Source organism: Coloeus monedula (assembly GCF_965178545.1).
Source record: "Coloeus monedula genome assembly, chromosome: 4".
Classification (NCBI taxonomy): Eukaryota; Metazoa; Chordata; class Aves; order Passeriformes; family Corvidae; genus Coloeus; species Coloeus monedula.
In genome coordinates, this window is record NC_138784.1 from 75,469,887 (window position 1) to 75,484,806 (window position 14,920).

The 14,920-nt window shown below is 59.5% G+C and overlaps 2 protein-coding genes across 2 annotated transcripts; both read right to left on the bottom strand.

The window, feature by feature from the left end:
• Window positions 1-303: 303 nt before the first annotated feature.
• Window positions 304-6,850, bottom strand: SMO (smoothened, frizzled class receptor). Its single transcript, XM_082280134.1, has 12 exons — window positions 6,478-6,850; window positions 4,982-5,187; window positions 4,195-4,404; window positions 3,945-4,117; window positions 3,599-3,818; window positions 3,393-3,516; window positions 3,224-3,316; window positions 2,919-3,027; window positions 2,595-2,780; window positions 2,163-2,311; window positions 1,942-2,076; window positions 304-1,794 (listed from the first exon to the last, which is right to left on the bottom strand). The coding sequence occupies exons 1-12, from the start codon at window positions 6,725-6,727 to the stop codon at window positions 1,262-1,264; spliced, it is 2,388 nt and encodes a 795-aa protein (XP_082136260.1). The 5' UTR covers window positions 6,728-6,850; the 3' UTR covers window positions 304-1,261.
• A 1,796-nt stretch (window positions 6,851-8,646) lies between these two features.
• Window positions 8,647-12,798, bottom strand: TSPAN33 (tetraspanin 33; the record flags this gene model as incomplete). Its single annotated transcript, XM_082280141.1, has 8 exons — window positions 8,647-9,449; window positions 10,096-10,257; window positions 10,676-10,804; window positions 11,056-11,151; window positions 11,231-11,305; window positions 11,397-11,524; window positions 11,605-11,662; window positions 12,694-12,798. The coding sequence occupies 8 exons, from the start codon at window positions 12,796-12,798 to the stop codon at window positions 9,348-9,350; spliced, it is 855 nt and encodes a 284-aa protein (XP_082136267.1). The 3' UTR covers window positions 8,647-9,347.
• Between the last annotated feature and the right edge of the window lie 2,122 nt (window positions 12,799-14,920).

Consider the following 14,920-nt stretch of genomic DNA (forward strand, 5'->3'; position numbering starts at 1 on the left):
TTGTCCCCAAAACTGTCCCCACAGCACCCGCTGGCATTTCCAGACCCTCCCTTCTGCATTCCACAGGTGGAGCAGGGGAGTTCAGAGCACTTTAAAGCAGTTTTTAAGGTGCTTTAAAGGAGTTTGAAGCACTTTAAAGCAGCTTAAAGCAGTTTTTAAAGCAGGAGGAGTTTTAGGAGAAAGGACAAGCTCCCCCCAGTGTTTTCCCACATTGGTCCCTCCCCCAAAGAGCCCAGAGAAAGCACTGGGAATGAAAACTCGGTAAATTTAATACTGATACAGGAGGGTTTTCCTTTACACAGCAAAAAAGAACCCGTGGAAGTCGCTGGGATAGCAGAAAAAAACCCAAAAAAGCCAGGACTTAATAAAAACAGGGGTAATGGGCACATCAAACACCAGCAGGGACTGGAGCCCTCCTGCCTCAGGGCTCGGCTGGGTTTGCTGCGAGTTCATTTCCTTTTTTTTTTTTCCCTAAAAAAATAATAAAAAGCTTTGCCCTGGGGGTTGCTGACCCTGATTCACCTCGAGCACCCCGAGGTTTGAAGGTTTTTTGGGGATTTTTTTTCGCTCAGGGAGTGCCCACACAGCTCGAGGTGATTCTCTTCCCGTTTCCCGTGGCACTGGCACCCCACTGATCCCGATCTGGGTCTGGCTCAGCTCTCTGGGGAGCTGGAAGGCACTTTGGGATCGCTGAAGGGATTGGGGTGAACCCAAAATAGGGGAGCACCCCAGGGATGCTGCTGCTGCCCCTGTGGGCTCACCCCGAGCAGAGGCCGTGCCTGGCATCACGTCCCCATCGTGATACAAAGATTAAAAAAAATCAGAAATTTAAGAAAAAAAATCCCTATTGGCACAAAGTGTGTGTGAGCTCTACGTACCTCTAGCCGTGGGTGGGGCAGAGCCAGAGCCGTCAGCACCCCGGGGTGTGGGGCAAACCTCCCCAAAATCTACCCTGATCTACGCTGTCCCCGAGTGTCCCCCTCGTCCTTAAATCCCTGTGGGAGCTGGGGCTTGTTCCGCTGACAGCTCCTTTCTCCCAGGGATGCTGGAGGGAATCCCAAACCCTTGCCAGGCTGGGAAGGGCACCGAGTCTGTCTGGCTGATGCAGATGCGGCCTCCAAGGGGAGAAATCGGACGTGGCCACGCTGGTGGGATATTTGGGATGGATCCCGGTGGGATGAGGTGGGTTCTGGTGTCCCCTCGCAGGCTGCTGGAGGAGCCTTTGGGTCTCAGCCCATCCCCTGCCCACATCCCGGTGGGATCAGAAGTCCGAATCGGGATCCAGCAGCTCCGCGTCCACCAGGTTGGTCCGAGAGTGGATGGGGGCCAGCCCTGCGCGGCGGCCCTGAGTCCTGGGCCCCCCGGGGCGGGGCAAGGGACCGGGGTTGGGGGGCCACAGGGGGCCCCCGTTGTGCTGCCAGCGCCCAGCAGCGGGGCCGGGGCTCCCCTCGTCCGCGGCCCTGCTCTCAGGGCAGAAGGGGTTGCTGATGAGGTGCAAGACGTTGGCTCTGCGGCGCCCGTCCCACGGGCCCCCGGGGAAGTTGGCATCGGGCTGGACAGGTGGCAGGACATCAGAGGCAAAGGCCACCAGGCAGGGCTGAGGGGGCAGGCGGGGCAGGCGAGGGACAGCGCTGGGGGCGGCGAGGGCTGCGGAGCCCCCCAGGCAGCGCTCGGGGTCGGGGTTCACCTCCTTCTTCTTCTTCCTCCGCTTCTTCTTGCGGCCGCTGCGCTTCTGCAGCTCCGGGGACACGTCGGCCTCCACCACCCACAGGTTGGCTCTCTCCTCTGGTGGCACTGGGGGACGCGGGGTGAGGTGGCTGTGAGCGGCCACATCCCCGCCCGTGCCGGCCACCAGCCCCAACTCTGCCTCCCCGCACAGCCCCGACACCCCCAGCGCGGCTCATCCCCCAGAAATCCCCCGCATGGTCCCCAAGCACTTGCCAGGTGTCGCCACGGGTGTCACGGAGATGTCCTGGGGCAGGATAGCCCCTCTCCTGGCCACCATCTTGGTGACGTGCTGGGCCCACGCCGAGGAGACGTCGGCCGACGGCTCGTTGATGTCGAACGCCAAACCAGCTGCAGGGACAGGGGTGTCCGGTCAAGGGGGGGACACTGGGGACCCCAGGGTGCTGCTGGGGACATCCCCTGCCACGGGCACGTACCCACGGGGCCGTCGTGGGACACGGTGTGCATGCTGAAGGACAGCTCCTGGCCCGGGTCGCGCAGCAGCTCCTTGCGCTTGGAGAAGGCCTTGGCGATCATCTTGCTCTTCTTGATCCTCTTGGGTTGGTCATCGCTCTGCCCCGTCAGCCTGGGGACATGGAGGGGCACAGAGGGGACGTGGGGGGGCACAGGTGTCACAGCTGGGGGCACAGGGACCCTCCCCATCTCCCCCTCCCGTGCTGGATGGGCACACCATGCTGGGGAATGGGTTCCCTGGGGATGGAGGTGTCCCACAAATGGGAGAGGCCACCCCATTCCTGAGCTGCTGTGAGCCCACATTGAGCTGAGGGACAAACATCTGGGGAATGTCCTCCAAAATCCCATTGGATGGGGCAGGAGGGGAGCTCGGGTGACACCCTCGGGGGTCCCACCTGCACCAGGTGCGCTTCCAGATGAGCAGGGTGGCCTTGGTCCAGACCCAGGTGCTCATGGAGACGCCGGTGCCGAACATGGCGAAGAGGTTGATCTTCTCCACCAGGAGGCTCGGCCGGTTCTTGATCTCGCAGTCCGGGATGGGTTTGTTGGTCTGCGTGGCGATGGTCACGTTGGCCTCGCACCTGTGGGGACGCACGGGGGACGGTGGCTGTAGGGCCAGGGCCCCACGGCTCTGCGGTGGCACCGCTGGTGCAGGACACGGGGCCATCCCCGCTGCAGTGTGGGGTGCCGGGTGCCACCCCTGTCCCCGTCCCACTCACAGGACGTATTCCCGGAAGCTGCGCTCCCACTCGGCCTGGTTGAAGAAGTCGTAGAAGTGGCAGCCAAAGGTGATGAAGACGAAGCCAAAGGCCAAGAAGCCGAAGATGCCTGGAAGAGAAGAGGGACATCCCCGCTTCAGCCAAACCCCCCGGTGACACCGAGACAAAGACGCTGCACTGGGTCTGTGCCACCGCCACTGCAGCTTTGTCCCCCACTGCCACCACCACCCCTGGTGACTTCAGGGGACACAATGTCCCCATTCCCACCCCAATTCCCTTGGGAACAGTGCTGGGGGAGCCCTCACCCAGGCGCAGCATGGTCTCGTTGATCTTGCTGGCTGCCTTCTCGCTCAGCAGCCCGGGGTGGTTGCTCTTGATGGAGAAGAGCGTCATGACCCCTGTGGTGGACGATGAGGGGGTCAGGGTGTGGGGACACCCACGGCAACCCCACCCCTTCCCAGAGCCCACACCTACCCCGGATGAGGAAATAGCCCCCCACGATGAGCACGAGCCCGATGGGCGCCAGCACGAAGCCGGCTCGGTAGCGGTAGTTCTTGTAGCCCACGAAGCAGATGCCACTGACAGAGTCACCGTCCACCTGGCAGGGACAGGGACAGCAGGGTCAGCTGGCTGTGTGGGCGTCACCCTGAGACATCGCCCCGTGACGGCAGCCCCGTTACCTGTGCCACAGCCAGGATGGCCACGGTGAGCACGAAGGGGATGGACCAGGTGATGAGGTGGAAGTAGGAGGTCTTGCCCAGCAGCGGCTGGTAGGTGGTGCCCAGCGCCTTGAAGGACGTGTGCCAGGCGTAGGTGAGCATGACAAACCAGATGACCCCCGACATCAGCGAGTAGTACACGATGACAAAGATGATGACGCAGGACAGCGTCTCGTTGGAGCTGCAGAGACAAGAGTGTCACCAACCTCCCCGAGGGGACGCGCAGAAGGGGGTCTCACCGTCCAAGAACCCTCCTTGGTGCCTGGGACAGCTCTGGTGGTGGGCTGGGGACGGAGGTGACACCTACGTGGGCTCCCCGAGCCGCATGGTGCCGTCGGCCCGGCACACGATCTCTTTGCGGGCACCGTCCATGAACTGTGCCAGCCAGCCGATGCTGCCCACGAAGAAGCAGGCGTTGACGTAGAACAGGATGACGGCGGGGTAGCGGTTGGAGTTCCTCCAGTCGGCAACAAACGTGGCCTGGGGGGTGGAGAATGTGACAGCTCAGTGCCCGGTCCCCTTTTGGGGACACCTCCCCGTGTTCCCCTGCGTCTCACCAGGGTGAAGAAGGTGCAGAAGATGGTGACGGAGCTGAAGGCGGCGATGTAGACGTGCATCTCGCGGTGCTCCTTCTCGGTGAAGAGCGGGTTCTGGCACTGGATGCCGCAGCCCTCCACGTCCTCGTACCAGCTCTTGGGGTTGTCCGTCCTCACCAGCGGCGCCTCGCACTGCCCCGAGCTGTTGAACTTGATGTTCTGGACCTCATTCTGCCAGAGGGGAAACGAGGCTCTGAGGAGGAGGAGGAGGAGGAGGAAGAGGAGGAGGAGGAGGAGACACCCCCGTGGCCAAGGTGGACACCAGTCCCCCATGGAGGGCAGGGGACAGCTGGGTTTCATAGTCACTGTGGAATCATGGAATGGTTTGTGTGGAAAGGACCTTAAAGCCCCTCCAGTGCCAGCCCTGCCATGGCAGGGACACCTCCCACTGTGCCAGGCTGCTCCAGCCCCAATGTCCAGCCTGGCCTTGGACACTGCCAGGGATCCAGGGACAGCCACAGCTGCTCTGGGAATTCCATTCCAGCCCCTCCCCACCCTCCCAGCCAGCAATTCCCAATTCCCAATCTCCCATCCAGCCCTGCCCTCTGGCACTGGGAAGCCATTCCCTGCCTCCTGGCCCTCCATGCCTTGTCCCCAGTCCCTCTGCAGCTCTCCTGGAGCCCCTTTAGGCCCTGCAAGGCGCTTGCAGCTCTCCCTGGATCCTTCCCTTCTCCAGACTGACCAACACCAACCCTTTTCTCCTCCAGAAAGGAATTTCCCTTCCCATCCCCGTGTGCCCGCGCCGTACCGGGCACCCCTCGGGGAAGCGGTCGGTGGTGCACTTGAGGAAGTCGGGCCAGCCGCGCTCGCGCTCCACGATGGTGCAGGGTGCCCGGGTGGCCTGGCACAGGGTCTGGCTGGGCAGCTCCACCTGCCCATCCTCGCACTTGGGCATGTACACGGCGCAGAGCAGGGGCTGGATGACGTCCCAGCAGCGCGGGGCGTTGCGCAGGCCTGCGGGGAGGGGACGGCACCGTCACCACCCCGGGCACGGCCAGCTCCTGCCGTGCCCCCACAGCACCCACACAGCGCTGGGACCCCTCTGTAGGGCCTCGGGGGCACCGTGCCCGTCACCGGGGCTGGACAGAGCCTCTGCCATAGGGGCTCAGCCCCCGTCCCTGCTGTACTGCTCCCCTCTGTACTGTACCCCCTGTACTGCTCTTCTCCACACTGTGCCCACCCCCAGCCCCTGATAAACCATCTTCTATCTGCACCCATCCCCAGCCCCCAATAAACCATTTTCTATATGTTCCCATCCTCTGATAGACCATTTTCTATACTGTACCCATCCCCAGCCCCCGATAAACCGTTTTCTATATGTTCCCATCCTCTGATAAACCATTTTCTATATGTACCCATCCCCAGCCCCTGATAAACCATTTTCTATACTGCCCCCATCCCCACTCCCCCAATAAACCATTTTTTATATTGCACCCATCCCCATTCCCCCAATAAACCATTTTCTACGTGTACCCATCCCCAGCCCCTGATAAACCATTTTCCATACTGCCCCCATCCCCAGACTCCTGCCATGCAAATATCTGTACTGTACCCATCCCCTACCTCCCGCTACACTGCTCCCCTCTACATGAATCCATCCCCTGTCCCCTGCTACAGAGGTTTCCATACTGTACCCATGCCCAGCCCCCCTCTATACAGTTTTCTATACTGTACCCATCCCCACTCCCCCTCTATCCACTTTTCTACACTGTACCCATCCCCACTCCCTCTCTATCCACTTTTCTATACTGTACCCATCCCCACTCCCCCTCTATCCACTTTTCTACACTGTACCCATCCCCACTCCCCCTCTACACACTTTTCTACACTGTACCCATCCCCACTCCCTCTCTATCCACTTTTCTACACTGTACCCATCCCCACTCCCCCTCTACACACTTTTCTACACTGTACCCATCCCCACTCCCCCTCTATACACTTTTCTATACTGCACCCATCCCCACTCCCTCTCTATCCACTTTTCTACACTGTACCCATCCCCACTCCCTCTCTATCCACTTTTCTATACTGTACCCATCCCCACTCCCTCTCTATACACTTTTCTACACCGTACCCATCTCCAGCCCCCCAATACCCCACCCCCTCCACACTACACCCAACCTCCCCCTCCACATCCCCCCCCCCCCCACCCCGCGCCTCCCTTCACGGCTCCCCCATCCCCCTCCAGCCCCATCCCGGGCCTCTCCCGCACTCGCCCCGCTCCCGGTGCCGTCCCGTCCGTACCGGACCAGAGCAGCAGCTTCCCGTGCGCCTCCTCCTGCGAGGCGGAGTCGGTGGCCAGCAGCGTGGAGGTGGCGGCGTAGGGCAGCGCCGAGCCCAGGCAGGCGCCGAAGCGGAGCCGCTCGCAGGGCGCGGGGCGGCGGCAGCGCGGGGGCCCGGCCGAGGCGTTGTGGGCGGCGGGGCAGCGGCCGCCCAGGGCCAGCGCCAAGGCCAGCGCCAGCGCCCAGCGCCTCCCGCCGCGGCCCGGCCACATCGCGGCGGTGCTCGGCGGGCTTAGGGCGGCTCGGAGCGGGGCGAGGGGCCCGCCATGGCCCCGTCGCCTTTGTTGGGCTCGCCGGGAGCGAGCGGAGCGGCCCCGCTGCTCCTCCTCCGCCTCCTCCTCCTCCGCCGCCGCCGCCGCCCGCGGCCCGGCCCGGCCCGCGCCCCCCGCCGGGGCGGGCTGAGGGAGGGACCGCGGGGGAAGCGCTGCGGAGGGTAAGAGACGCGATTTGTGAGGGGAAAAGTCGCTAAAAAGTTAGGGAAAAGTGGGGGTTTTGCGAGGAAAAAAGTTCTTTTCGTGAGGGAAAAGTCGCTTTCGGTGAGGAAAAGGCACTTTCTGTGGGGAAAAGATTCCTTTTTCTGAGGGGAAAGTTCCTTTTTGTGAGGAAAAAAACTCACTCGTGAGGAAAAAAGTCACTTTTTGTGAGGGAAAAGTTCTTTTTTTTTGAAGAAAAAGTTCCTTTTTCTGAGGAAAAACTCACTCTTGTGGGGAAGAAGTCCCTTTTTGTGAAGAACACGTCCTTTTTGTGAGGAAAAAACTCACTCGTGAGGAAAAAAGTCACTTTTTGTGAGGGGAAAGTTCTTTTTTTCGAAGAAAAACTCACTCTTGTGGGGAAGAAGTCCCTTTTTGTGAAGAACACGTCCCTTTTGTGAGGAAAAAGTCACTTCTGGGAGGAAAAAGTTCCCTTTCCATATGAAAAAGTCACTATTTGTGAGGGAAAAGTTCATTCTTTTGAAGAAAAGGTAAAATTTTGGGAGGAAAAAGTTGCATTTGTGATGAAAACATCACTTTATATGAGGAAAATGTCAATTTTGTGAGGAAAAAGTTCCTTCTTGTGAGAAAAAGGTACTCTTTTTTTTTGTGGAATAAAATGTCTTTGTGATGAAAAGGCCTTTGTGAGTAAAAAAGTTACTTTTTGGAGGTGAAAAGTTGCCTTTGGGGGAAAGAAGCCACTTTTGAGAGGAGAAAAGTTGGTTTTGGGGGAACAAAAGTCATTTTTAGGGGACAAAAAGCACTTGATTGGGAGGGAAAAGTTTCCATTTGTGAATAAAACTTTTTGGGGGAAGAGAAGTCACTTTGGGGGGAAGAAAAGTTACTTTTTTAAAGGAAAAATTACTTTTTTGGGGGTAAAAGTCACTTTTCAGTGATGAAAAATACTTTTTCTGGGGGAAAAAAGTTTTTTGAGGGGGGAGTTCTCTTTTTGGGGAAAAATCAATTTCAGGAGAGACAAAATAATTTTGAGGGGAGAGAACTTGATTTTTGTGGAGGAAAGATTCTTTTTTAGGGGCAGATTACTTTTTTGGGGGGAAAAATCAGTTTGGGGGGACAAAAGAATTTTTTGGGGAGAAAATTTGGTGTTTGGGGAGAAGGCCCTTTTGGGGGAAGAAAAGTCGCTTTTGGGAGAGAAAAGACAGGGTTTTTTTTGGGGGAAAGCCAGTTTTTTGGAGAGCAGCTACTTTATGGAGCAAACTTGCTTTTTTTTTTTTTTTTGAGGGCAGAAGTAGCACTTTGGAGGAGAAGTTTTGGGGAGAAAGGTAACTTTTGTAGGGGAAAAATCCGGGTATTTTGGGGGAGGTGTCAGAGAAGCAAGCACTTGGGGGGGGAGGGGGGGAAGAAAACACTTTTTGGGGTAACAAACCACATTCCGGCGGGAGGATGAGGTGGATTTTGAGGGGAAAAGAGGCCAAAAAGGGGTGGGGTTTTTTTTTTTGAGGAGAGAAGCCTCCCGGCCGCACACAAAGAGCCGTGCGCTGGGCCGCATCCCGGCTCCCTCCGCGGGAGGGACCACCCAGCCTGAGCAGAAGGGAAAATTAAAAGGGGAAAAAAAAAAAAAAAAAAAGGAAAAAAAACCCAACTCCAAAAAGCTCCACCCACAGGTTTGCGACAGCTCCGAGAGGCCGCGGCCAGGCCGAGCCCGCGGGGCGGCCCCTCAGCCCCTTTTCCCGGCCTGTTTCGGGCTCTCCCGGCAGCGGAGCGGGGGGGCGGCCTCTGCCTGTCCCCAGAGCCACCGGGCTGTCCCCTGCAGGGCCTGGCAGAGCTCGGAGCGGCCGGGCTCGTCTCTTTATTGTCCGTGAAAGCCAAGGAAGCGGCACAGCCCGGCAGCGACTCGTCCGCGAGGGGCTCGGCACGGCGGGGCACGGGCAGGCCGCGGGGCTGTCCCCTCGGCCCGCGGGTCCTGTGGCCTCGGCTGTCCCGGGACAGCGGGACGGAGCCGATGTGGCAGCCGGTGATGGGGGGAATGTCCCCAAATTCCCCCAGTTCCTGCAGCCCAGCCTGGGCGAAAGGCAGCTCGGTGCACGGACACACATACACACACACACGGATAAATGTCCTTCTCCAGCACACGTGGAGAGAGGGGAAGCACATCCGAGTGCAGAGCTTTGCGCACGGTTTGTGCACCAGCAGGACGGACAGACAGACACACAGACAGCGATTCCCCGGCGCTGGTTCAGCTCAGCACATCCTGGCCGAGCCCAGCACCGGCTGCCAAAGGCACGGAGTCTCCACGGTCCCTGCACATCCCTCTCTGCATTCCGTCTTCTCCAGCAAAGCCCCTCCGGCTCTTCCCGCAGATCCGGGGTTTGGGAATGCCCGTGGAGACCCCGGGGCGAGCTCAGTACCAGGGGTCCGCCCGGTGCTGCTGGTTGTAGAGCTGCAGCTTGATCTGGTCGCGGATCTGGTTGATGAGGAGCTGCGCCAGGACGATGCCCACCAGCTGGAGGGGAGGGACGGAGAGAGAGGAAAGAGAGAGGGAAAGGAACAGAGGAAGGGAGGGGGAGAGGGAGGAGAAGGGGAAGGTAAGAGGAAGGAGGGATAGATAGGGAGAGGGAGAGGAGAAGAAGGGGGAGATGGAGGAGAGGGAGGGGATGGGGAGAGAGAAAGGGGAAGAGAGATAAAGGGAAGGAGAGAGAGAAGGGGGAGGAAAAGGAAGGGGAGAGGAAGAGGGAGGAGAAGGGAAGAGAAAGGAAGAGGAGAGGGAAGGAAATGAGAGGGGAAGGGGAAAGGGAAGAGAGAGGAATGGGAAGGGAAGAAGAAGGGCGGAGAGATAGGGAGAGGGAAGGAAGGGGAAGAGGGAAGTGGGAGAGGAAGAGGAAGGAGAGAAAAGCGAGAGAAAGGGAAAGAGCAAGAGGGAGGATGGAGAGAGCAGAAGAGGAACGGGAGAGGGAGGTGCTGAGGGACACCAGGCAGTGCCACCCCATGCCCCCCGTGCCTGACATCTGCATCGCTCCCCCACCCCAAATCCCATCCCAGCTCCCCCATCTTGCAATCAGCCACACCGTTAAGGCAACTCCCCAAAGAAAACCCCACAGAGCAGAGCCTGGGGACAGACCCTTCTCCCCACCAGTGCCCGGGGCCCGTACCTGGGGCAGGGCCAGCCCCAGCGTGATGCCCCCCAGCAGGAAGAGGTTGCTGTGGGTCCAGTTGACCAGCTTGTCGATGCAGCCGTTGGTGTAGATGAAGGCACTGGCCTCCAGGTAGCCCCTGGCCTGCATCCTGTGGCCACACATGGTGTTGATGACGGCCTGGGAGAGGGGACAGAGCACAGCAGGGCTGGGGACAGAACACGCCGGGGTCCCTGCTCTTAAGGGGCAGCCGTAGGGTGACCAGGAGCTCTGGCCCTGGCCTTGGTGGGGTGTCCCCCTCCTCGGGTGTCCCCACGCCAGCCCTCCAGAGCCAGAGTCCTTCAATACCCCCTGCTCCCAAAGAGAAAACCACCCCCACCTCAGCACAGCAGCCCCAGCTGGGAGTCCCCAAACCCGGAGGGTGGATGGGGGAACCCAAACCCAGAGGGTGGATGGGGAACCCAAACCCAGAAGGCAGGATGGGGTCCATACGCTGCCATCAGTGTGTTCCCTGTCCTTGGGAAGGGCTCCAGGCTCAGCCCAGCCCCAAGGAGGACAGGCCCAGGGCAGGGTCCCCTGAGGCACCCCCAGGACTGACCTGGCTGGCGTCGCGCAGGCAGCAGGAGAAGGGCACGGAGCAGCGCTCGTGGCTGGGGTTGGTGGCCGTGCAGTTGAAGTACATGTTCTGGGACCAGTCCTTGTAGGAGACACCCCCGCAGCAGCTGAACTGCGGGGAGGGGACCCCAGCCCGTGGCAGGGGGACAGGGCACTCAGGGCTGCTTGTGCCCCCCACCCACTTTTCCTCCAGCTCTCCCCAACCTCTCCCTGCCTGGGCAGGACATCACCACGAACATCAAATCCTCTTATCCAACGTCCTCAGCCTGTGCCACCCCACAGATTTAAGCCTGGCCCAGGAATGGGGACACGTCCTCATCCACTGGAGGGAAACCCCGACCCTCCAGACCCCCCCCCGGTCACCTCCTTCTGCCCGAAATCAATGAGGTTCTGCAGGTCCAGGTCATCCCGGTAATGCACGATGGCCCCGTTGATGATCTCGCTGACCTTCCCGCGTGCCTGGGGGACAAACGCGGGGACACCAGCGAGGTTGTCACCCAGCAGGACAGGCTCGGGGTCACCCAGCCCCCGCCAGTACCTTATCAGAGAAGACAAAGCCCAGCACACCAGCTGCCAGCTGCAGGAGGAACACGACGGTCAGGCAGACAGAGAACTGTGGGAAAAGGAACGGGAATGCTGAGGGCACCGTGGCACGGACACCCTCACGTCCCCACGAGGGACCCGCGCCCCTCCGCAGGACTGACCGTCCGCAGCAGGCAGATGTTCTCCCGCAAGGAGCCCACGCAGCCGCAGAAGGTGATGAGGAAGGTGAGGACGCCCACCACGACGAGGAGGATGGCGGGGTCCACCGCCAGGCACGCCATCGCCGCCTCTGTCACGGCGAGCCGTCACCGGCGCTGCCCGGGATGCCCCATGCCAGCCCCCAGCAGCCGCGGGCAGCCCCGAGCTCACCTGCGTGCTTCAGCAGCCGCGCGTACACCCCCACGGCCACCATCACCATGGAGATCACCTGCACAGCAGGACACGGGGGGCGACCCCCGCAGGTGTCACCACCCCCGTGTCCCCACCCGCGGATGGGACAGCAGAGCTGGAGCCGCTGCCTCAGTTTCCCCTTGTCACGCCGTGTCCACCATGTCCCCACCTCCCAGAAGGTCACCCCAGCAGCCCTGTTCCTCCCCGGCTGGCTGGACACAGGGACATGGTTTATGGGAAGCGAGGAACTTCCTCAAAAATACGATTGCAAACGCGGAAATAACATGTCAAAAAAAAAAAAAAAACCCTCACGAAAGCATTAAAAAAAACCCCCAAAACATAACCCCCCCCCCAAACCTCCCAAGCAGTACAAAAGTCTCCAAAACACTTAAAAAAAAAAAAATCCCTAAAACATTAAAAAATCCTCAAAACCTAAAACCTCTCAAAACCATAAAAATCCCTCAAAAACATTTAAAAAATCCCCCCAAAAAACCCAAACAAACCACCAAAAAAAAAACCCCAAAAAACCAACTCAAAAAGCCCCCCAAACGTGGAAAACCACGTGGCTTTCCTGCAAGAGATATCCCTGGGATGGGCTGGGGACAAGGGGGGTCTCTGTCCCCCTTTCTGGGGGACTGTCACCTGTGTGGGGCCAGGAAGGGTCCCGGCGAGGTGGTGGGGACCCAAAGGACCCCAAAACCCCTCGGGGAATGAGGAAACCCGTTCTGGAATGAGGCATCCCAGTGGGATGGGGGACTCTCCCAGGAGCCGGGAGTCCCTCAGGAATGCGGGGTCACGGTCGGGTCCTGGGGATGGATACCCGAGGAGAGCGGATTCCAGTGGGATCCATGGGTGGGCACAGCCCCAAAATCCTGAGGATGGAGGTGGAATGCGGGGTCCCAAATAGGTCCAGGGCTGGGGCCAGCCCCAGGGGCCGGGGGTCCCCAAGGGCTGGGGGGTCCCGGGGATGCCGGCGATGGGGTGATGCCAGTGGGGAGCAGGGATGGGGACAGCCCCAGGGGCCGGGGGCTCTTCGGGAATGGGGTGTCGCGGTGTCCCCGCACTCACCCAGAAGAGCAGGTTGAAGAAGAAGAGCAAGTACTTGGCCACCGGGCTCACGAAGGAGAAGTCGTCCCCGACGGGCCCGGCGGGGGCCGCCGCCCGCCTCGCCATGGCCGAGCGGTGCCGAACGGAGCCGAGCGGTGCCGAACGGAGCCGAACGGGACCGGTCCGCGCTTCGCCCCTCAGCGAGCACCGCCGAGCCCAGCCTCGCCCCCTCACTTCCCGCCCGCTCATTGGCTGGTCTCTCCGCACTCTGCCTTTCTATTGGTCAATTTCTCCGTCACTCAAACGCTGCCGGTCCCGCCCCCCCGCGCGCGGTGTGGCGCTGCCGCACCTGTCCGTGCCTTAAAGGGCCAGCGCACCCTGTCCGCATCCCGAGCCGAGCCGGGGATCGGGCCCAAACCCCGCCTGGGTGATCCCGCCCTGCCCGAAACTGCCCCAGAGAACCCCAGAGCCTGGAGAGATTGTTGAATTCTACAATCATGGCTGCAATGCGTAACTGATTTCAGTCCTTGAAGGGACACGAGGGACAGCAGGGACACGGGACACTCCTCATCCCTGAGCCCTGGTCAGCCGAGCTGGTTCGGGCTTTTCCTGACAGGACGTGGCTGAGTCTGTGGCCCGAATCTGCTGAAATCAGCCCCAAACACCCCACTGCTGACGCTGCGCCCTCGGTGACCCCTCCGACAGATTTGGGAGCCCAAACCCCGTCCTTTCCCCTCTGCTGCTGAAACTGGGAAGCTTTGCTGAGCCCTGGGACACGAGGAATCCTTCCCGAGGATCCAACCTTTAAATCCCATTTTTTGGGATGAATGTTGCCCTGTTTTGCCGCATCACGGTTGGGTTACCTTGGCTGGTGCGGGAGCTGCCACCTCGTCCCACCACGCCTGGTGCCATCACCCTAACTCACAGCTAGGATTCCTTTTATTCTTATCCCATTTTTAATGATTTATTTTCTCTGGAAATCCCCTGGGAGCAGAAGCTGCCGCGGCCCTTTTCCGGAGGAAGACGAGAGCTTCAGACAGAGGAACCAAAACCAAAAATCCCCTCGGTGCTTTTAGGGTGACCGAGGAGCCACTGCCCAGCCCCGCTCCCACTGCCCAGGGTCATTTCCTTGGGATGCTGCTGGAAGGAGCCCCCAGGACCCCCCGAAATGCTCCAGAGAGACCCCTCAGACAACGCACGGGGTCTCGGGGAGATTGAACCTCCCCAGAGGAGTTTCTGCCCCTACAAGGAAGGGGAAGGTGCCCATGGATGCCAGGCTTGGGTGTCCCCCCCGTTGGATCGATGTGGTTCCCAAAAAGGCCCAGGAATTCCCAAAAAACACCCACCAGGTCTGGGTGTTTGCCAAAAAATTCCCAAAGTATCCCAAAAAAATTCCACCCCCCCCCCCCAAAAAAAAAAAAAAAAAAAATCCCAAAAAACTCCCACCAGATCTGGGCGTTTCCCAAGAATTCCCAAAAAAAATCCCAAAAAACTCCCGCCAGAGCTGGGTGTTTCCCAAGAATTCCCAAAAAAAAATTCCCAAAAACTTCCCACCAGATCTGGGTGTTTCCCAAAAATTCCCAAAAAACACCCACCAGATCTGGGTGTTTCCCAAGAATTCCCAAAAAAAATCCCAAAAAACTCCCGCCAGATCTGGGTGTTTCCCAAAAATTCCCAAAAAACACCCACCAGCTCTGGGTGTTTCCCAAGAATTCCCAACAAAATCCTCAAAAAATTCCCCCAAAACTCCCACCAGGTGTGGGTGTTTCCCAAAAAATCCAAAAAGATTCCCAAAAAATTCCCAGAAATTCCCAAAAAACACCCGCCAGATCTGGGTGTTTCCCAAGAATTCCCAAAAAAAATCCCAAAAAACTCCCACCAGATCTGGGCGTTTCCCAAGAATTCCCAAAAAAATTCCCAAAAAACTCCCGCCAGCTCTGGGTGTTTCCCAAGAATTCCCAAAAAATTCCCGAAAAACTCCCACCAAATCTGGGCGTTTCCTGCACAGCCCGTCCCTAAACGGGGACACCCCCGGGACCCCACAGCCCGTCCCTAAACGGGGACACCCCCGGGACCCCACACCCCACCCCTGCACAGGGACCCCCACCCGTACCCCACCCCCCCGAGCCCCTGACCCCTCGCGGGTGGGAAGGGGCTTCACTCCCGCTCCGGAGCAACGCTCTTTATTTGGGATCTGAGGGTTTGTCCCCCCCAGCCGTGAGACCCCGAGGTTTGGGGTCCCCTGGAG